Source organism: Tachyglossus aculeatus, chromosome 23 (assembly GCF_015852505.1).
Source record: "Tachyglossus aculeatus isolate mTacAcu1 chromosome 23, mTacAcu1.pri, whole genome shotgun sequence".
Taxonomy (NCBI): Eukaryota; Metazoa; Chordata; class Mammalia; order Monotremata; family Tachyglossidae; genus Tachyglossus; species Tachyglossus aculeatus.
The window spans coordinates 36,768,655-36,791,502 of record NC_052088.1 but is presented as its reverse complement, the minus strand read 5'-3'; the positions used below and the strand labels follow the sequence as shown (position 1 = coordinate 36,791,502).

The following is a 22,848-nucleotide window of genomic DNA, read 5'->3' as shown; positions in this document are numbered from 1 at the left end:
CCCTGAGGAATCCACCGTCACCATCCCTTCCCACCCACCCCCTTCCGCTGTTCGCATCCTCAACCAGGGAAAGGAGGCGGGAAGGCGGGAAAGAAGAGCAGGGAACCGCTGTCACTGTCGCCACCAAAGATGTGACTGGACTCCGTTCTCAGTTCTCCAGCTGCCCAAGACCACCCACCCAAAAGCCCCCAACGCGGTCTCCCGGGCCGGAGAGGCCCCGATCCCGGCCCACAGGAGGACTTGGAAGAGGGTAGACTGAAGCATCCGAAGGCACACGCCCTAACCTTTCCCGCCTCGCCGACTAACCCGTGGCGGGAGGCGGGAAGAACCTCCGTGGACCTCACGCGGAGCGTCTTGAAGGAGGCCCCGATCCCTCCCCCGATCCTCCCCCCACCGCTTGCGGCTGGAATGCTTACCGGAGTTTCAGTGTGGGAGCTGTGGCGGACTCCCTTGGGCTGGAAAAGCGGACCCCTCCAGCGTTCGTCTTGTGGTGTGGTCTTTCCTCCAGATTCCCAGGAAAACCGTGTACGATCAGTTGAATCACATCTTAATCTCCGACGACCAGCTACCCGAGAATATTATCCTGGTCAACACTTCCGACTGGCAAGGCCAGGTAAGAAGCGGACCCGCGGTGCGCTCTTCCTCATTGAGGAAGTTGAGAACTTCCTCACACAGGAAGAACACAGTCTTCTGGACTGTGAGCCCACTGTTGGGTAGGGACCGTCTCTATATTGTAGTCTTGTATGTTGTACAACTTGTAATCAATCAATCAATCAATCATATTTATTGAGCGCTTACTGTGTATTGTAATCAATCAATCAATGGTATCTATTGAGCGCATACTGTGTGCAGAGCACTGTACTAAGCGCTTGGGAAGTACAAGTTGGCAACATCTAGAGACGGTCCCTACCCAACAGTGGGCTCACGGTCTAGAAGGGGGAGACAGAGAACAAAACAAAACATATTAACAAAATAAAATAAATAGAATAGATATGTACAAGTAAAATAAATGGAATAATAAATATGTCCAAACATATATACATATATACAGGTGCTGTGGGGAAGGGAAGGAGGTAAGGCTGGGGGGGGCGGGGGGTGGAGAGGGGGAGGTGGGGGAGAGGAAGGGTGGGGGCTTGTACTTCCCAAGCGCTTAGTACAGTGCTCTGCACACAGTAAGCGCTCAATAAATAACGATTGAATGAATGAATGAACTCATTCGTGGTGGGCAGGTCCAGGGAACAAGCGCTTAATGCAGTGCTCTGCACACAGTAAGCACTCGGTAAATACGACTGAATGAGTGAATGAATGAACGAACATGTCTTTTTATTGCTATATCATACTCTCCCAAGAGCACGAATAAACATGTGTTTTTATTGCTATATTGTACTCTCCCAAGCGCATGAATGAACATGTATTTTTATTGCTATACTGTACTCTCCCAAGCGCTTAGTACAGTGCCTTGGGTACAGTGAGCGCTCAATAAATACTACTGATTGAATGGCCGGGTCCCAGCGTAGGCATGAGCAGCCTCTGCCCTTTAGCTTTTTACCAGTCGTCTTGATTTCAGGGCCGTTACAGGAATGTCCAGTCAACAGAGGCCGTAGAAATCGCAATTTATCGATTTATGTTGGTGTCTCTCTCGCCCTCTATATCGTCAGCTCCTAAGGGGCTGGGAACATATCTTCCAACTCCTTTTTTTTAATGGTACGTCTGTTAAGCATTTGCTATGTGTCAAACATTATTTTAAGCCCGTGGGATAAGCAGCAGGTTGGATTCAATGCCACACAGGGCTCCCATTCTCAGTCAGGGAGGAGGATTTTAACCCGAACTCTCCCAAGCGCGTAGTACAGTGCTTTGCACACAGTAAGCCTGTCTACATGTTTTGCTTTGTTATCTGTCTCCTCCTTCTAGACCGTGAGCCCGTTGTTGGATAGGGACCGTCTCTATATGTTGCCGACTTGTACTTCCCAAGCGCTTAGTAGTAATAATAATAATAATAATAATAATAATAATGATGGCATTTGTTAAGCGCTTACTATGTGCAAAGCACTGTTCTAAGCGCTGGGGAGGATACAAGGTGATCAGGTTGTCCCACGGGGGGCTCACAGTCTTAGTCCCCATTTTACAGATGAGGGAACTGAAGTGAAGTGACTTGCCCAAAGTCACACAGCTGACAAGTGAACTGAGGCTCAGAGAAGTGAAGTGACTTGCCCAAAGTCACACAGTTGACAAGTGGCGGAGCCGGGATTTGAACCCATGACCTCTGACTCCAAAGCCCGGGCTCTTTCCACTGAGCCACGCTGTGCTCTGCACACAGGAAGCGCTCAATAAATACGATTGAATGAATGAATGAATGAATGAATGAGTAAGCGCTCAATACATATCATTGATTGATGGATGGATTGATTCATTCATTCCGTTGTATTTATCGAGCGCTTGCTGTGTGCAGAGCACTCTACTGAGTGTTTGGGAGAGAACAATTTAACAGTAAAAACAGACATTTCCAGACCGCAAAGAGCTTAATTAGAGAAGCAGCGTGGCTCAGTGGAAAGAGCCTGGGCTTGGGAGTCAGAGGTTGTGGGTTCTAATCCCGCCCCTGCCACTTGACAGCTGTGTGACTTTGGGCAAGTCACTTCACTTCTCTGAGCCTCAGTTCCCTCATCTGTAAAGTGGGGACTGAGACTGTGAGCCCCACGTGGGACGACCTAATCAATCAATCAATCAATCAATCGTATTTATTGAGCACTTACTTTGTGCAGAGCACTGTACTAAGCACAAGTTGGCAACATATAGAGACAGGCCCTACCCAACAGTGGGCTCACAGTCCAAAAGACAGTCTAATCACCTTGTATCCTCCCCAGCGCTTAGAACAGTGCTTTGCACATAGTAAGCGCTTAACAAATGCCATCATTATTATTATTATTATTATTATTATTAATTGATTGATTAGTCAACCACGACCAAATCTGCTAGATTGACAGCCCAAGCTGGGAATACAGAAGGTGTCCCTTGCCCCCGTGCCAATCAAATTAGGTATGGGTGCGGGGGGGCGGGGGGGGGCAGAGATTGGATAGACTGAGGCCTGAAGCTGTATATATGTATATGCACCTGTATATATGTATATATGTTTGTACATATTTATTACTCTATTTATTTTACTTGTACATATCTATTCTATTTATTTTATTTTGTTAGTATGTTTGGTTTTGTTCTCTGTCTTCCCCTTTTAGACTGTGAGCCCACTGTTGGGTAGGGACTGTCTCTATATGTTGCCAATTTGTACTTCCCAAGCGCTTAGTACAGTGCTCTGCACATAGTAAGCGCTCAATAAATACGATTGATGATGATGATGATGATGATTGGGAAAGTTTGGTGGCAGATTTGACCAAGTCCTTGGTAAAACCCTTTGCAGGGTTTGTGGTGAGATTGTGGTGAGATTTGCCCCTGTCTTTTGGTGGAGGTGGTGGGGGGTGTTGGGGGCGAGGGTGGGGGGTTTCCTCTTTGCACATTAAGAATCAGAGCTGCAGTAACGTCTGTGGGGAAAAGACCTTTTCGAGCTGACTTGAATCCAGTCCCTGAGGGTAGTGGAGGAGGAGGCGGGGAAAGCGCTCCAGTGAAAAGTCTTTCGTAGCCAAATGGTTCACGCTCGTCATTCTGCCTAATTTAGTTTCTTTCAGACATCTTGCAAAAACACACCCTCCCCGTGGTCTGCACCTGCTCTTCGGCCGATATTCAGGCGGCGTTCAGTACCATTGTCTCGCGGATACAGAGATAGTAAGTCCTCGAACGGCTCTACTTGGGTCAGTCCCCGCAAATGATGATGACGGTATTTGTTTAGCGCTTACTAGGTGTCAGCCACTGTACCAAGCCCTGGGGAAGATAAGAGCCCGTTTTTGGATAGGGACCAACTCTATATGTTGCCGACTTGTACTTCCCAAGCGCTTAGTACAGTGCTGTGCACACAGTAAGCGCTCAATAAATACGATTGAATAAGTGAATACGAGCTCATCGTGTTGGACAAAGTCCCTGTTCCATGTGAGGCCCACAGTCTCAATCTCCATTTGCCAGATGAGGTAACTGAGGCACAGAGAAGTGAAATGACTTGGCCAAGGTCACACAGCAGACAAGTGGCGATGGGATTAGAATCCATGACCTTCTGACTCCCAGGCTTGCGCTCTATCTGCTCTGCCACGCTGCGTTTCGTGAAACCTGAATGGCTGGGTAGAAGGGCAATTCATTTAATGTAGACTGTCGGCTCGGTTCTCAGATCAGGTCCTCTTCCCCCCACTTCCCAGATTCCTTGTTTCAATCAAAGGTCTTTCTGGAGAAGCATAATGAAGACATTCCAGCGTGACTCAGTGGAAAGAGCCCGGGCTTTGGAGTCAGAGGTCATGGGTTCTAATTCCGACTCCGCCACTTGTCAGCTGGGTGACTTTGGGCAAGTCACTTCATTTCTCTGTGTCTCAGTTTCCTCAACTGTAAAATGGGGATTAAGACTGTGACCCCAAGTGGGACAACCTGATTTCCTTAATAACAATAATGGCATTTGTTAAGTGCTTACTATGTGCAAAGCACTGTTCTAAGCACTGGGGTGGGGGGAATACAAGGTGATCAGGTTGTCCCACGTGGGGCTCACAGTCTTAACCCCCATTTTACAGATGAGGTAACTGAGGCTCAGAGAGGCTAAGTGACTTGCCCAAGGTCACACAGCAGACGTGTGGCGGAGCCGGGATTAGAACCCATGACCTCTGACTCCCAATCAATCAATCAATCAATCGTATTTATTGAGTGCTTACTATGTGCAGAGCACTGTACTAAGCGCTTGGGAAGTACAAATTGGCATCACATAGAGACAGTCCCTACCAAACAGTGGGCTCACAGTCTAAAAGGGGGAGACAGAGAACAGAACCAAACATACCAACAAAATAAAATAAGTAGGATAGAAATGTACAAGTAAAATAAATAAATAAATAGATAAATAGAGTAATAAATATGTACAACCATATATACATATATACAGGTGCTGTGGGGAAGGGAAGGAGGTAAGACGGGAGGATGGAGAGGGGGACGAGGGGGAGAGGAAAGAAGGGGCTCAGTCTGGGAAGGCCTCCTGGAGGAGGTGAGCTCTCAGCAGGGCCTTGAAGGGAGGAAGAGAGCTAGCTTGGCGGATGGGCAGAGGGAGGGCATTCCAGGCCCGGGGGATGACGTGGGCCGGGGGTCGATGGCGGGACAGGCGAGAACGAGGTACGGTGAGGAGATTAGCGGCAGAGGAGCGGAGGGTGCGGGCTGGGCTGGAGAAGGAGAGAAGGGAGGTGAGGTAGGAGGGGGCGAGGTGATGGAGAGCCTTGAAGCCCAGGGTGAGGAGTTTCTGCTTGATGCGCAGATTGATCGGTAGCCATTGGAGGTTTTTGAGGAGGGGAGTAATATGTCCAGAGCGTTTCTGGACAAAGATAATCCGGGCAGCAGCATGAAGTATGGATTGAAGTGGAGAGAGACACGAGGATGGGAGATCAGAGAGAAGGCTAGTGCAGTAGTCCAGACGGGATAGGATGAGAGCTTGAATTAGCAGGGTAGCGGTTTGGATGGAGAGGAAAGGGCGGATCTTGGCAATGTTGCGGAGCTGAGACCGGCAGGTTTTGGTGACGGCTTGGATGTGAGGGGTGAATGAGAGAGCGGAGTCGAGGATGACACCAAGGTTGCGGGCTTGTGAGACGGGAAGGATGGTAGTGCCGTCAACAGAGATGGGAAAGTCAGGGAGAGGACAAGGTTTGGGAGGGAAGACAAGGAGCTCAGTCTTTGACATGTTGAGCTTTAGGTGGCGGGCGGACATCCAGATGGAGATGTTCTGAAGGCAGGAGGAGATGCGAGCCTGGAGGGAGGGGGAGAGAGCAGGGGCAGAGATGTAGATCTGGGTGTCATCAGCGTAGAGATGATAGTTGAAGCCGTGGGAGCGAATGAGGTCACCAAGGGAGTGAGTGTAGATTGAGAACAGAAGGGGACCAAGCACTGAACCTTGGGGAACCCCCACAGTAAGAGGATGGGAGGGGGAGGAGGAGCCTGCAAAAGAGACTGAGAAAGAACGACCGGAGAGATAAGAGGAGAACCAGGAGAGGACGGAGTCTGTGAAGCCAAGGTCAGATAACGTGTTGAGGAGAAGGGGGTGGTCCACAGTGTCAAAGGCAGCTGAGAGGTCGAGGAGGATTAGGACAGAGTATGAGCCGTTGGATTTGGCAAGCAGGAGGTCATTGGTGACCTTTGAGAGCGCAGTTTCCGTGGAATGAAGGGGACGGAAGCCAGACTGGAGGGGGTCGAGGAGAGAGTTGTTGTTGAGGAATTCTAGGCAGCGCGTGTAGACAACTCGTTCAAGGAGTTTGGAAAGGAATGGTAGGAGGGATATGGGACGATAACTAGAAGGTGAGGTGGGGTCAAGAGAGGGTTTTTTTAGGATGGGAGAGACATGGGCATGTTTGAAGGCAGAGGGGAAGGAACCAGTGGAGAGTGAGCGGTTGAAGATGGAAGTTAAGGAGGGGAGAAGGGATGGAGCGAGAGATTTCATAAGATAAGAGGGAATGGGGTCAGAAGCACAGGTGGCCGGAGTAGCACTTGAGAGGAGGGAGGAGAGTTCCTCTGAGGATACCGCTGGGAAGGATGGGAGAGTAGCAGAGAGTGTTGAGAGCCGGGGGGTTGGAGAAAGGGGGGAAGAGACTTTGTGGAGGTCGGACCTGATGGATTTAATTTTGTTAATGAAGTAGGAGGCCAGATCGTTGGGGATGAGGGAAGGAGGAGGGGGAGGAACCGGGGGCCTGAGAAGGGAGTTGAATGTACGGAAGAGCTGGCGGGGGTGATGGGCATGGGTGTCAATAAGGGAGGAGAAATAGTTTTGTCTGGCAGAAGAGAGGGCTGAGTTAAGGCAGGAAAGGATAAACTTGAAGTGAACGAGGTTGGCATGGTGTTTAGACTTTCGCCAGCAGCGTTCAGCAGCTCGAGCATAAGAGCAAAGGAGGCGGACAGTGGCAGTGATCCAGGGCTGTGGGTTAGTGGTGCGAGAGCGGCGAAGGGAAAGGGGAGCGAGCGAGTCTAGCTGAGTAGAAAGGGTAGAGTTGAGAGCAGTAATCTGATCATCAAGACTGGGTAGAGAGGAGAGGGCGGCGAGGTGGGGTGTGAGGCGCTCCGAAAGATGGGTGGGGTCCAGAGAGCGGAGATCTCTGTGAGGGAGTAATACGGATTTACAGGGGAAAGGAGTGTGAGTGAGGAGGCAGGTGAGAAGATTATGATCAGAGAGAGGGATCACAGAGTTGGTGAGGGTGGACACAGTGCAGCGGTAGGAGATGATGAGGTCGAGGGTATGACCAAGTTGGTGAGTGGGTGAGGTGGGGTGGAGGAAGAGGTTGGCAGCGTCAAGGAGAGATAGAAGGCGGGCGGCAGAGGAGTCGTTAGGGATATCCATGTGGATATTGAAGTCTCCGAGGATCAGAGTGGGCATGGAGAAGGAGAGAAGGAATGTGAGGAAGGGGTCAAAGTCGTTAAAGAAGTTGGAAGTGGGGCCCGGAGGGCGGTAGATGACGGCTACAAGAATCTGGAGGGGGTGGTAAAGGCGAATAATGTGGGCTTCAAAGGAAGGGAAGGAAAGGGAAGGGGGAGGAGGGATAGTGCGAAAGCGACATTGGGGGGCGAGAAGGAAACCGACACCTCCTCCTTTTCCGGTGAGTCTGGGGGAGTGGGAGAAGAAGAGGCCTGCACTGCAGAGAGCAGCAGAAGAGACCGTGTCGTCCGGCGACAGCCATGTTTCAGTTAGGGCGAGGAGGAATAGAGAACTGGAAAGGAAAAGGTCCAGGATGAAAGGGATCTTACTTAAAACGGAGCGGGGGTTCCAGAGGCCACACTTGGCATCAGCTGTCGAGGGTGGGGAGGGAGGGGGAAGGGTGCGAGGGGTGGGGAGGGTTTGGATTGGGATGAGTTGGCGGGGGCCTGGGCGGGGAGAGTGGGAAGGGGGGGTGGCGATGGGAAAGGAGAACTGGGATGGGGTGGGGACGGGGAGAAGGGGAGGAGGGGGGGCTGGGAGGGAGAAGCGGAGGACCTGCGCTGGTACAGAGGAATCCTTGGTAGGGGTTGAGGGGGAGCGGTCTTGGTGGGTGAGAGGGAGGGAAACAGCTGGGTGGGAGAGGGGAAGGGGAAGGTGAGGAATGGGAATGGCAGTTGGGAGCAAGGGAACTGAAAGTTCATAGTGAGGTCAGCAGGGCGAGTGACAGTACCGCGGGGGGTTAACAATTGAGATGCAGAAGCAATAAAACAGTAGCAATGATAAAAGTAGGCGATGGCATCACAGGGTGTAGTTGAGCAATCAATATGCTATGGCAATAATAGTATTGGCAAACAATGATGCCACAGAGAGCAGATACAAACTATTAAGAGCTGGAGTAGGGTGGGCCAGTTAAGGGGGGTCAGGGAGCAGAGATACCTGGGGAGGGGAGCGAACAGTCAACTAGCATGGGAGGGCTCCCAAGCCCGGGCTCCTTCCACTGAGCCATGCTGCTTCTCATAACAATAATAATGGTACCCATTAAGTGCTTACTATGTGCCAAGCATTGTATTAAGCACTGGGATAGCTATTTATTTTATTTTGTTAATATGTTTTGTTGTCTCTTCCCCCGCCTCCTTCTAGACTGTGAGCCCGCTGTCGGGTAGGGACCGTCTGTATATGTTGCCGAGCGCTTAGTACAGTGCTCTGCACATAGTAAGCGCTCAATAAACACGATTGAATGAATGAATGAAGATCATCCGGATGGACACAGTCCCTGCCCTACATAGGGCTCACGGTCTAAGCGGGAGGGAGAACAGGCATTGATTCTCCATCTTACAGATGATGAAACTGAGGCCCTGAGATGTGAAGTGACTTGCCCAAGGCCGAAAGGCAGGCAAGTGGCAGAGCCAGGACTAGAACCCGGGCCCTCCCTTCCCTTTTCTTTGTGTGTTGCAGCTGTAATTGCAATTCTCAACCTCCAAATCCGGTGAAGATCGCGGTGGCGGGAGCTCAGAACTATCTCAGTGCCGTCCTCAGGCTCTTTGTGGATCAGCTGTCTCACAGGACACCGGACTGGCTCGGCTACATGAGGTTTCTGATCATCCCATTAGGTAACAGAGAAACCAGACTCCGACAGCGGGGGCATGTTCAGGGGTGCGTGGAAGTCGGTGATTTGGAGGGGAAAACAGATTTGCCTTTGGGATTTCTAAAAATCTTCCAGCCCATAAAATGCGTTCCCTTAGCATTTCCTCCCTGATGAGAGAGATGACCGGAATAAAATGAATAAAAACAACATTCTTTCTCACCTGCCAAGTCAGAAATCAGTCAGTCACTCAAGCTAATTTACCGGGTGCCTTCCGTGGGCACAGCACTGTACTAAACGCCCGGGAGAGTACGATATAACAGATTTAGGTAGACGTGTTCCCTGTCCGAAGGAGCTTACAGTCTTGAGGGAGCTTACAGTCCAGAGGGAAACCACATTGACACCGGTCCAGTCTTGAGAAACCAAACACAATCCGTAAGCTCTGTTGGATGGTACGAATTCTAAGGGTAGGGTTAAGATCCAGAAATGTTCCATGAGCAAGTTTCTAGGCTCCTGAGATGGGGAATCTCTACTGGAAGTGGAAATATTTCTGTGCCCTGATAACTTCCGGAATACCAGGCTAGGATGGTGTGAAGTGGCATCCCTCCCCCTCCGTATCTGACAGGTGACATCTTCAAAGCCCTTCTGAGATCACACGTCCTCCAGGGAAGCCTTCAGTCAAACAGTCAGTCAGTCAGTGACATTTATTAAGCACTTACTGTGTGCATAGCACTGTACTAAGCACTTGGGAGAGTGAACTACAATAAAGTTGGTAGATATGCTCTCCTCCCACAAGGAGCTTACAGTCTTGGTACGAATTCTAAGGGTAGGGTTAAGATCCAGAAATGTTCCATTAGCAAGTTTCTAGGCTCCTGAGATGGGGAATCTCTACTGGAAGTGGAAATATTTCTGTGCCCTGATAACTTCCGGGATACCAGGCTAGGATGGTGTGAAGTGGCATCCCTCCCCCTCCGTATCTGACAGGTGGCATCTTCAAAGCCCTTCTGAGATCACACGTCCTCCAGGGAAGCCTTCAGTCAAACAATCAGTAAATCAATGACATTCATTAAGCACTTACTGTGTGCATAGCACTGTACTAAGCACTTGGGAGAGTTAACTACAATAAAGTTGGTAGATATGCTCTCCTCCCACAAGGAGCTTACAGTCTAGAGAGGGAGGCAGACATTAAAATAAATTACAGATAGGGGAAATGGCAGAATATAGAATAAGGCTTACAGAAACGCCTTTCCGTCGGCTTTAAAGCACTCAATCACTTTGCCCCCTCCTACCTACCTCGCTAATTTCGTACTATAACCCAACCCAGACATTTCACTCCTCTAATGGAGGCCTCCTCACTATACATCGGTCTCGTCTGTTTAGCCCCCGACTTCTCTTCCCCTCCTGCCTCTGGCCTGGAATGCCCTCCCTTTTGGTGCCTGACAGGCGATCACTCTCCCCGCCTTCAGTCAATCAATCAATCAGTCAATCGTATTTATTGAGCGCTGACTGTGTGCAGAGCACTGTACTAAGCACTTGGGAAGTACAAGTTGGCAACATATAGAGACAGTCCCTTCCCAACAGTGGGCTCACAGTCTAAAATGGGCTCACAGTCTAAACTTATTCCAAACTTATTAAAAGCCCATCTCCTCCAGGAGGCCTTCCCTGACTAAGCCCTCCCTTCCCCTTCTCCCACTCCCTTCTGCATCACCCCTGCACTTGGATTTGTACCCTTTATTCACCCCTCCCTCAGCCCCACAGCGTTTATGTCCATAGCCACCATTTATTTATTTATATTAATGTCTGTCTCCCCCTCTAGACCATAAGCTCCTTATGGGCAGGGAGCGTGTCTCCCAACTCTGTTATATTGCACTCTCCCAAGTGCTTCGTACAGTGCTCAGCATACATTCATTCATTCAATCATATTTATTGAGCACTTACTGTGTGCAGAGCACTGTAGTAAGTGCTTGGGAAGTACAAGTTGGCAACATATAGAGACGGTCCTTACCCAACAACGGGCTCACAGTCTAGAAGGGGGAGATAAACACTCAATAAAGTAATACAGTAAACACTCAAGAAATATGATTGATCAATATGTACATAATTTCTGTGGGCCTGGGGGGGTGGGGTGAGAATCAAACTGCTTAAGGGGTACAGACCCAAGTGCGTAAGTAACACAGAAAGGAGGGTGGGTAGCGGGTGGGGGGGGGATTGAGGGATTAGTCAGGGAAGGCCTCTTGGAGGAGGTGTGATTTTTAGGAGGGCTTTGAAGATGAGGGGTATGAAGAGGGTGGGAATTCCAGGCCAGAGGCAGAACGTGGGACAGGGGGTCATCACCGAGGTAGATGAGATGGAGGTACAGTGAGTAGGTTGGCATTAGAAGCAGAGTGTGTGGGCTGGGTTGTAGTAGATGACCAGCAAAGTGAAGTAGGAGGGGGAGAATAAATGACAAAATAAATAGTGCTATTGATGGATTGATCGATTAGAAAGGGCGATCTCTTTAGCCAAGCTATTGTAGCTCATTCCTACGGCCAGAGCCAGGATGACTTGATTTCAACCTCCCATCCCTTATTCCTCTACTTCCCATTCGCCGCTCATTATTGCCATAAATTCTCCTCCCTCCATCTCTGCCAGTCAGTCCGTTGTATTTATTGGATGCTTACTGTGTCCAGAGCACTGTACTAAGCTCTTGGGAGAGGACGGCAGAACAATAAACAGACACATTCCCTGCCCGCAATGAGCTTACCGTCTAGGGGACTGCTGCCTGGGGCAGAGGACGGAGGCGGGGCCGTGCAGCTGACAACAGTGGAGGAGGCTCCTTCTCTCCCTTCAGCAAGATAATAGTAGTAATAATAATAATAATTGTTGGTATTTGTTAAGCGCTTACTAAGTGCCAAGTACTGTTCTGAGCACTGGGGTAGATTCAAGGTAATCAAGTTGTCCCACGTGGGGCTCACAGGCTTAATCCCCATTTTCTAGATGAGATAACTGAGGCCCAGAGAAGTGAAGTGACTTGCCCAGAGTCACACAGCTGACAAGAGGTGGAGCCGGGGTTAGAACCCACGACCACTGACTCCCAAGCCCGTGCTCTTTCCACTAAGCCACGCTGCTTTGGAGGCCACATTTTGTTGCACAAAGTGTTTGTCGGCAACTATAGTTTGGACGAAAATCTAGTCCTGGCAACATTTTTGTGCGTAGTCATCAAAAGTGTGGTTTATCCCCCCTTTTCTCCAGCATTCCCCTCTAGACTGTAAGCTCCCCTCTAGATTGTAAGCTCACTATCTCGGTTATATTGTACTATCACTTAGTACAGTGATCTGCACACAGTAAGTGCTCAATAAATACCATTGATCGGTTGACTGATTGGCGGGGCTGCAAACCTCCTCCCACAAAATGCTGAAAGGAACGCCCGGGTAGCTGGAAGACTTAATGGACTTTGAGAGTTCAGGAGCCTTTGGCTCCCGTGCTTCCTAAAACTCACCTGGAGGTGACATAGCATGAACTTCGACTTCAGAAAGCCCCCCGACTACCTAAAATGACTTGGTGGTAATTGCCTAAAGAAGAATACCGTCTAGAATTGGAATTGTGATGGCAGTTTGCTTTTTCAACCATCTGCAAGAGCAGTTTGATTTTGCATTTGTTAACTAGCCGGGGCCTCACTCTCTTTCTTTCCTAGGTTCTCATCCAGTGGCCAAATACCTGGGCTCTGTTGATTATAGGTACAATAATTTCTTTCAAGACCTAGCCTGGCGAGATCTCTTCAACAAACTTGAAGCACAGACCACTGGTAAGAAGAGATTTCCATGTCTTAAGATATTTGAACCAAAGATTTGAATGCCTTAAATTTGGTGGACTAGAAAGGAACAAGAAATTTGATTTTTAAAATGCTGGCTTAGTTTTGTGACTCTTCAAAGCTGTCTCACTTTTGCTTCGGGGTCCCCTGTACAGAAACCCCTGTAACGGCTTTAACACTTTACTTCCTCTAGGTTTTAATTTCTTATTCCTGCATTTATTTTTCCAACATCTCACCTCCTCTCTATTGTCCACTCTTCATTAGGAGAAATTGGCATTCCCAACTCAAAATTTCCCCCACTGATAAGCACCTGGACAGTGATATTACTGAGATTGATAATAATGATGATACCTAAGCGCTTACTCTGTGCCCAACACTATGCTAAACACTTGCTACAAGATTATCAGATCAGACACAGGCCCCGCCCCGCCTAAGTAGAAAGGAGAACAGGTATTGAGTCTGTGTTTTACAGATGAGGAAACTGAGGCCCAGGGAAGTTGAATGACTTGCCCCAGGATACGCAACAGGCAAGTGGCGAGCCAATGTTAGAAGCCAGGTCCTGGGACTCCCAGGCGTGTGGTCTTTCCACTAGGATACACTGCTTTTCTGAAAATCCACCTGAAAATCTCCTCTGTTGTGTTTGGAAGCTAAGTTGACTTTAAACTTTACTCAGGTTCCTACTGTCGTCTTCCTCTAATAAAAATAATAATGATAGTATTTGCTAAGCGCTTATTCTGTGCAAAGCACTGTTCTAAGCGCTGGGGGGATACAGGGTGATCAGGTTGTCCCACATGGGGCTCACAATCTTAATCCCGTTTTCCAGATGAGGTAACCGAGGCCCAGAGAGGTGAAGTGACTTGCCCAGAGTCACACAGCTGACAGTTGGCGGAGATGGGATTTGAACCCATGACCTCTGACTCCAAAGCCCGGGCTCTTTCCACTGAGCCATGCTGCTTCTCTAGTGGTGTTTATAATGCTTGTTAAGCATTTACTGTGTGCCAAGCACTGTACTAAGCACTGGGGTACATACAAGATAAATAGGTTGGACAGTGACCCGTAATTAGCTCACAGTCTGAGTGGGAGGGAAAACAGGTATTGAACCCCTATTTTACAGACGGAGAGACTGAGGCAAAGTCCAAAGTCCGAGATTAGAACCCTGATCCTCTGACTCCCAGCCCTGTGCTCTTTTCACCTTTTTTTACGGTATCTGTTAAGCGCTTACTCTATGCCAGGCAGTGTTCTAAGCGCTGGGGTAGATACAAAGTAATCAGGTTGGACAAAGTCCGTGTCCCACATGGGGCTCACAGTCTTAATCCCCATTTTACAGATGAGGTAACTGAGACCCAGAGAAGAGAAGTGACTTACCCAAGGTCACACAGACAAGCGGTGGAACCGGAATTAGAACTCACCTCAAGGCGAAGGATGCCTCAGAGGGCTCCAGAGGTCCCAGGAGCAAGAAGAGCTAGCGAACAAAGCCCCTCGCTAAACTAAAGCTAAACAAAGACCTCGCTAAACTTTCTTCACGCACTGCCCCTGCCCCTCTCTGGCCTCTTCCTCGTCTCCTCTTCCTCCCACCCTACCAGTTCCCATTGGAAAGGTAGCCCTCATAATGCGGCTCCCCTTTGGATTAATCGACTACTCACTGCTGGAGTATGACATTAAACTTTCTCAAGTTTAGGAATTTCATCTGCAGGTCCGGCTGGGCTGGCATCCCACATTCCGTGCTATTCCTGTTATTTATCTTATTGACTCACTGATCAGAAATACCCTTTCATGGTCCTTTTCTACTGAGGAAAGATCCTCATTCTGCTCCCCTGTTTGTTTTCTTTCCCACGCAGTACAAGAAAGTCCAGATATTGTGTCCAGAATAACACAGTATATACAGGGGGCCAACTTTGCCCACCAGCTCCCGATCGCAGAAGCCATGCTGACCTACAAGCAGAAGAGGTAAAAGATGTGGTTTCGTTACCTCCGACTCGAGAAACAGGGCTTGGGGTAAAACGCGACGAGCGGGGCCAATGCCACGTTGTCTTAAAACGCACAAACCGGCTTGAGTCCTGCGAACACTTAACTGACCGCCTAAGGTTGGCAGGGCCAACCCCATAGCTCCTCCGAAGGAATGTGCCCTGGGTTTGGCTGCCTCTCCGATGAGGATGAAAATCCTTGGCATTAATCAAGACAGCAGTCGTATTCCCTGCTCCCTGATTTCTGTCCTTAGGATAGCCACGAATCCCTCACAGAGTCATGTGTGGGCCCGTGCTAACAAAGGCCGAGATGAAGGGGGTTTTTTAGTGGCTGGGGAAAGTCCTGTAATTTTCTGCAGGACCCTTCTAGCTCTGGGTGAATGGCGGAAAATAATCCTCCGCTAACCATTCCCTCTTCTCATGATAGGTCATTTCTGGGAGCAAGCGAACCTCCTTTCTTGAATAGTTAGTTCTTCCCCGGATCGCTGGACACAGGCACATCCCAGAGTTTAGGCTGTTTTCTCTTCCCAAGTTGTGGAGAAAGGAGTTTTAGAGCAGTTCATTCAGTCAGTCATATTTATTAGGCGCTCTCGGTGTGCAGAGCACTGTACTAAGTGCTTGGGAGCGTATGATACAGTATAGAGCTGTTAGTCTTGGAGGGCATGTCCCCCAGGGTGACCCAGCCCTTAGCAGACAGGGCACGTCAGAACACCTTTTTTTTTTTTAATGGCATTTATTAAGTGCTTACTATGTGCAAAGCACTTCCCACTGCCTCCCCTCCAAGGAGAACCAAAGAGCTCCCGAGGAGGATTTGATGCCGAATCCCAGTGCAGCTGTAGGTTTTCCCCCCCTACCCAATCCCTCCTGAACTCCTCGAGGCCTCATTTGTTGGGTCTTCCCTTACGTTGCCGATCAGCTCTGCTTTGGCAGCGCTAGGAGTGGCTCAAGGGTGGCACAAGGGCAGCTCTGCACCCTGCTTTCCTTTAGGAAGTGGCACCATCCCTTGGGAATACCAGCTGGATGGATGGATGGATGAACGGACAGACGGACAGACAGAGCTCTCGGGCCCATCCCGGGCCCTAGAGCCCCAGCAGTCAGTCAGTGTGTGTGTGCAGAGCACTGTACTAAGCGCTTGGGAGAGTAGACTCTAACAATAAACAGACATATTCCCTGCCCACAACGAGCCAACAGTCACTTGGTCGACCGGACCGGTTCATTGTTTGTTCCTCGAATTTTGGTACGAATCCCTTAGCTTTAGAAAACAGAATTCGCACCAACCCCATCCCCGCCACATCTTTTTTGCTTAGATAACCTGGAAAGTCCCTGGTTGGGATGACCGCCCCATGCCCTGAAGTGCCCTGCATTGCACTTAGTTTCCAATTGCCCCGATTTGCAATGCTTGGGGGGCGAGACGGGGAGAATCTGAATCCCCGAGAAAGGGGGAAAAACCCCAACACATCTTAATTCCATTTTTGTTTATTGGAGGGTTAACTAGCAGACAGACTCCGTCCAGTTTTCTGCTCTCAGTGCCTCTCTCTTTTTCTCTCATTTGCATTTGGGGAGAAAGGTGGCTTCACCCTAGCTCCCTCTACGCCCCCCACCCCACTTCCTAAATATTCTGAGGCCAGGGTAGTGTGTGGGGGTGGGTGGGTGGGTGGGAAGAAAGAGAGTCCCCTGCCCCTCCTCTTTTCTCCTCTACACCACCTCCAAACTCCCTGGTCAAGAATTCTCATATTTCTCTCTAAAAATATGTTGCTTTTGGTCTCTAGAAACATTACCTTCAGACATGTATCGACTGCTGATTGTAGATAAGATCAGGGGAAATACCTTATCCCCGAGAATGCTGTCAGGTGCCCCTCCCCGCCCAATTTAACATCCCTGGAGGATCCTGCTACTCGGGGAGTGGGGGCAAGGACACCAGAAAGCCGGGCCTTTTTAATGTGTCCTAATCGAATGAGTCACTCTCTTTCAAGTGTAATAACGTGCGTGTATTTTTTCTCTTGGTGGCTTTCTGAAAAGGAAAAAGAGCTTTCATTTTGATTTTACTTTAAGGTATCAGTCTCTCTAGGTTTCCGTTTCCCTCCCCACCCCCCCGCCGTTCCTCGGTTTGTTTCCCCGGCTGGTCTTTTACGTCTTGTTTAACAGTTGGGGCAGGGCTGGGCTGCCTGAATTGTGCTCCAAATTCCATCTCTTCCTTGCTGCTTCTGACCTTCTGGTCCCAGGCAGCTCCGTATTTTACCTGGCATTTTAGATTGCCGCTAACTGGGCACCCTGTGGTCTACTAAAGTAAGGCCCCCAATTCAGCTTTATTTAAAGAAAATAAAATACTACCTGCAAATCCTCTGAAAGGTTAATAGGAATTCGGAAGAGCGGTTTTGTGGACAGTAGAACCTTTAGAGTGTGAAAAATGGAAAAAGAAGTGACTCAGTGAGGGCACCATCCCGGCCGTTGGAACTGGGAAGGGGAAGGTGTCTGTTCACCTGAGTCCCGCGCCTGTAACTCCAAGACCCGTTGGGAGTTGGAAATCGGATTTCCATTCAAGGCGTTTCCTATCTTTTCTCCTCTGAACCACCTGGGAGGGCAAAACTTTCGTCCTCTCCATATCCCCCCCTCCTCTACATGAGCCCGTAGAGACTGTGGTTTTGAGCCGCAGGGTTGGATTCCAGGAGCCAGAGGCTCAGGGGTAAAGTCAAAGAGCCCCACTTTGAGGGTTGGTTCAGTCAAGAAGGGACGCTGCTAAAGGTGGGCCCCGAAAAAGGCTTAAATTTAAACCGAATTTAGGGATCTTAGATGACTCCAGTTCCTCCACCCCTTTTCTAGTTTGGGTGCAAAGCGAACAGACCCAGAGATAAATAAAGTAAAATAAGTAATGGTATGGGTTAAGCGCTTACTATGTGCCAAGCACTGTTGTAAGCACTGGGGTAGATACAAGGTTATCAAGTTGGCCCATGTCGGGCTCACAGTCTTAATCCCCATTTTACAGATGAGGTAACTGAAGCATGGGGAAATTAATCAATCAGTCGTATTTATTGAGCGCTTACTGTGTGCAGAGCACTGTACTAAGCGCTTGGGAAGTACAAGTTGGCAACATATAGAGACAGTCCCTACCCAACAGTGGGCTCACAGTCTAGATGGGGGAGACAGAGAACAAAACCAAACATATTAACAAAATAAAATAAATAGAATAGATATGTACAAGTAAAATAAATAGAGTGACTTAAATAAATTAAGTGACTTGCCCAAAGTCACACAGCTGACAAGTGGCGGAGCCGGGATTAGAACCCACGACCTCTGACTCCAAGCCCAGGCTCTTTCCACTGAGCCACGCTGATTTGTCCAGCCTGACAGGGGAGGAGCCGTAACAGAGGGCCAGACCTTCAGAAAATAAACACATGAAATTTTGACAAATAAGAACCAAATCTCCATTTATAACGTGCAAGCAAAACAGAAGGTGCTAAGAAAATCCAGATCTGGACAATGACCCCCTGAGGCAATTTTATTGGTTGATGCCTCTCTCGCACCAGAAAATCAGAAAGACTCGAGTTCATCAACCCCTTGAGCTCATCAAGCCCTTTGTTGGGCAGGGATTGTCTCTGTCTGTTGCCAAATTGTACTTTCCAAGCGCTTAGTACAGTGCTCTGCACACAGTAAGCGCTCAATAAATACGATTGAATGAATGAAGGTATATTCTAAGACAAGCCACTCCCGATCCCATTTTGGGCTCCCACAATCTCCTATCTCCTCTGTGCCAGCCCGTCAGGCTTCCTTCTGGCGACCTCGGAGAAATAATCCAATTTTAGATTGGATTGGAAATGCCCTTCAAATTCATTGTTTTGGAGACTGACCCCCTTGCTCCAATTCCCGAGTCCACGCACCTGGGGACGGTTGTACCTAATTTGAGTGGTCTGTCTGCTGCATTACTGTCCTCTGACTTATAAATGCTGATGATTAAAATTGTCCCCCAACACGTCAAAATTAAGTTTTTTCAGTTCCATCCTGTGGACGTGTATTTTTACTTTTGTCCTCTGAGAGAAGGGGATGTGGGATTTGCCAACCTGAGGATAGGTATTTTTGCTTTTGTCCTCCGGGAGAAGGGGAAGTGGGATTTGCCCTCATCCAAGGCTGACTTCACGGGACAGCTCAGTTCTCTTCCTTTCACTTTCCATGGTGGTCCTCGAGGACGCTAGCAAATTCGTCTCCAGATGGAAATCCCACTCCCAGAATGCCGCCCCAGGAGTTCAGATTTGACCGTTTTTTTTTTAAACTGGGAGTTGCACTGATTATCATTTTGTATTCTTATTACGATAATTTGTTAAGTGCTTACCGTGTGCCAAGCACTGTGCTGAGCACTGTGTTAGATTCAAGCTAATCAAGTTGGGCCCAGTCCCACATGGGCCTCACAGTCGAAACGATTTTCATGTTTGCTAAAATGTTCTTCCCTTTTTGCCTTGTCCCTAAAAGCATCATCCCAGAAGAAGCTGAAAATCTTCCCGTCCCCAAGCGACCGGCTCTCTTGTTTCCAAATCCTCTTAGGTCATTCCCCACACTGACCTCTCTGGGTCCCCTAGTGAAGAATCAGTCAATCAGTGGTATTTAATCGAGCGCTTACTGTGTGGCAGAGCACTGTACCAAGTGCTGCTGCACTGTTGTACAGTGAAACGGAGTTGGTAGCCCTGCCCCTAAGGAGCATACAGTCTAGAGCGGGAGACAGACGTTAAAATAAATGACAAAGATCCACTTCCAAGAGCTTCTCTTCCATTCTCTCAGTTTGGAGCTTTTTCAAGGAGACAAAGCCTCAGACATCCCCGCATCGCTCTGCTAAACAAGCCTTAGTGACTTCGAGGAAAAGACCAGTTGAGGGGTGCTCTTACCTCTGTGGTGGTTTTGGTTTTTTTTGGTGTTTTCTTTGTTTTTTTCAATCCCTCTGGAATTTTATGCTGACAAGAACCATGTGTGATGAGCTGCTTCCCCATCTGTCCCCTTTCGGTGGTTCCCTCTGCCCAGTTGAAGGCTGATACCCCCCTCAATCAGATCCCTGTCCCTCTTTGCTCCCCGTTTCTCGTTCCGTTTGTTATGACGACCGCCTGACGCATGTACTGCCTGCCAACATGCCATGGAACGTGTGACAGCTTTTCTCTGTTTCTCTCCTAGCACTTGCTAAATTTTCTTAATAAGCATTGCAGTGGGGAGAGGATTGGGCCTGAGGAAGAAAGCAAAGTGTGGTATTTTTCCCTCCCCCACCTGTGTTTCTCTTGTTTTACATTGGGTGACACGCTGGATTCAGTCAAGGCTTCCAAAGGGGCTGGGCTTATTTGATTCTCTTAATCCTGGCCTGCTGAGCCACTTAGGGAATGGAGGAGTCCAAATCCACAGAAAGCCTCATTCGTTTGCTGTAAAGGGTTAGGCTCTTGTAAGTCCAAATAGCTAGAGGTGCCTGCTTGCTCTGCCTGCCATCATTCTCATAATTCTGCCGCCCATTCTCTAGCACAGCCAAGCCTTCAGGGGAGAGTCCCTGCAGGAGAAAATAGACCCATTCTAGAAGCTTCCTTCAAAGATATGGGAGCGGGAAGGACAGCAAATAACACCCCCATCTCAAAGTATCAGTGGGAGAGCGACAAGAAACCCTGGTTTGGGGGAGCGAGGAGAGGGTGGTTGTCCTCTGAGGCCCTACGCCTCAGCCAGCCTTTCCCTTTCCCGTTCAAACCCTGGGATAACAACTGTGGTATTTGTTAAGCGCTTACTAGGTGTCAAGCACTGTACTAAGCCCTGGGGTAGATGCGAGATCATCAGGTACAATACAGAACTCACGGTCTAAGTAGGAGGGAGAACAGGTATTGAAACCTCATTTGACCGATGAGGGAACGGTGGCTCAGAGAAGTGAAGTGACATGCCCGCGGCCACACAACAGGAAAGTGGCGGAGCCGGGATTAGAACCCAGGTCTCCCGACTCTCAGGCTCGGGCTCTTTCCGCTGTGCCACACTGCTTCTCAAAATCAAAATCAACAACACATCGGGGATTCTGTTTCCACCTGTGTCCCCAGGGCCCTCGGAGGAAGTGCGTGAGGGTTTGCCCTCTTGGCCAACCCCCCACCCTAATTTGGGGATGAAGAAATCAGGCAGGAGTAACAGCTATGACAGTCCACATCATTTTGGGGATGGGAAGCCCCGTTGCTAACCCCGGGATCCCACATCCAAGGTAGTGTGCAGCCAAGGTAGGGATTCTCCTGGGGCTCCATAATGGAATATCCTGGGATCACCCTCACCTTCCTCTGCCTTAAATGCGGTTTCCTCTGGGGCGCATGGGAAGCATCTCAAGTTCACCTGTGTGGTCAATCCTGCACCCTAAGGGCCGGTTTCTGAGGTTGGGCAGGAAATGCCAAATTCCCATCCTTCCCTGGCATGGCAGGCCCTTCAAATTTGCAGGTACCCCACACATAGACTACTCAGGCACTCTCTTTGGTTACAAACAAATAACCGAGATTTAACTTGGTGAAAAGTTTTAACAGCCACAGGAGTTGGACAAACAATTCTTAACCGAATCAAGGTATAAGTAACAATCCCAGGTCTGCGATCTGGTAATGACGACGGATAATCAATCAATCAATCAATCAGTCGTATTTATTGAGCGCTTACTGTGTGCAGAGCACTGTACTAAGCGCTTGGGAAGTCCAAGTTGGCAACATATAGAGACAGTCCCTACCCAACAGTGGGCTCACGGTCTAAAAGGGGGAGACAGAGAACAAAACCAAACATACTAACAAAATAAAATAAATAGAATAGATATGTACAAGTAAAATAAATAAATAAATAAATAGAGTAATAAATATGTACAAACATATATACGTATATACAGGTAAGCAGGTAGGATAAGCATTTATTCGCATCAGTCAAGCAATGGTATTTATTGAGCGCTTACTCTGTGCAGATCACTGTGCTAAGCATGTGGGAGAGTACAACATCACAGAGTTGATAGACGCATTCCCTTCCCACAAGGCGCTTACAGTTCAGAGGGGGAGACCGACATTAATATTAAAAAAACAAATTGCAGAGATGTACATGAGTGTCATGGGGTGAATAGTGGGTGCAAATCCAAGGCCCACCAAATCACTGCTGCACTTAGCAGCTCTTCTGTAAATCATAATCCGCAGGTCCTTCCTGGAGATTTCGGCTTTCCTGGCCAATCCCAGATACACACTTCCTTCCCTCCTGGAAGTCTGGCGGGGACTGTCTCTCTCCCCTTGCTCTGGGGTTTTCCCGACTTTCCTACCTCACCTCCTTGGCCCGTTGCTTAGAGAAGCAGCGTGGCTCAGTGGAAAGAGCTCGGGCTTGGGAGTCAGAGGTCATGGGTTCTAATCCCGGCTCCGCCACTTATCAGCTGTGTGACTTTGGGCAAGTCACTTTACTTCTCTGGGCCTCAGTTACCTCATCTGGAAAATGGGGATTAAGACTGTGAGCCCCTTGTGGGACAACCTGATCAACTTGTATCCTCCCCAGTGCTTAGAACAGTGCTTTGCACAGAGTAAGCGCTTAATAAATGCCAGTATTATTATTATTATTATATCTCCCCCAGTGCTTAGAACAGTGCTTGGCACAGAGTAAGCGCTTAACAAATACCAAAGTTATTATTTTTATTATTATTATTATTTCCTCCCCCTGCAGAGGTCTCCAGGTGAGGGACTGACATCCCCTGAAAAAAGCCTTCCCTCCGGCTGAATGAGCAGATGCCCTAAACGAGAATAATAATAATAATAATGATGGCATTTATTAAGCGCTTACTATGTGCAAAGCACTGTTCTAAATGCTGGGGAGGTTACAAGGTGATCAGGTTGCCCCACGGAGGGCTCACAGTCTTCATCCCCATTTTACAGATGAGGTAACGGAGGCACAGAGAAGTGAAGTGACTTGCCCAAAGTCACACAGCTGACTTTGTGCCGGAGCCGGGATTTGAACCCATGACCTCTGCCTCCAAAGCCCGGGCTCTTTCCATTGA

At 48.9% G+C, this 22,848-nt stretch overlaps 1 protein-coding gene across 13 annotated transcripts in view; it reads left to right on the top strand.

Moving 5' to 3' along the window:
• PACS2 (phosphofurin acidic cluster sorting protein 2) overlaps positions 1-22,848 on the top strand; it is a 238,099-nt gene that overhangs the window by 176,954 nt on the left and 38,297 nt on the right. For 8 of the 13 annotated variants that reach the window (XM_038765667.1, XM_038765666.1, XM_038765673.1 and 5 more), the window contains exons 14-20: positions 68-250; positions 509-613; positions 3,668-3,774; positions 8,978-9,132; positions 12,778-12,888; positions 14,733-14,841; positions 16,878-16,910. In XM_038765667.1, the coding sequence (XP_038621595.1) occupies positions 68-250; positions 509-613; positions 3,668-3,774; positions 8,978-9,132; positions 12,778-12,888; positions 14,733-14,841; positions 16,878-16,910 (803 nt within the window). The remainder of the gene's footprint in view (positions 1-67; positions 251-508; positions 614-3,667; positions 3,775-8,977; positions 9,133-12,777; positions 12,889-14,732; positions 14,842-16,877; positions 16,911-22,848) is intronic. The other 5 variants (XM_038765675.1, XM_038765674.1, XM_038765671.1 and 2 more) reach the window with 3 other exon arrangements.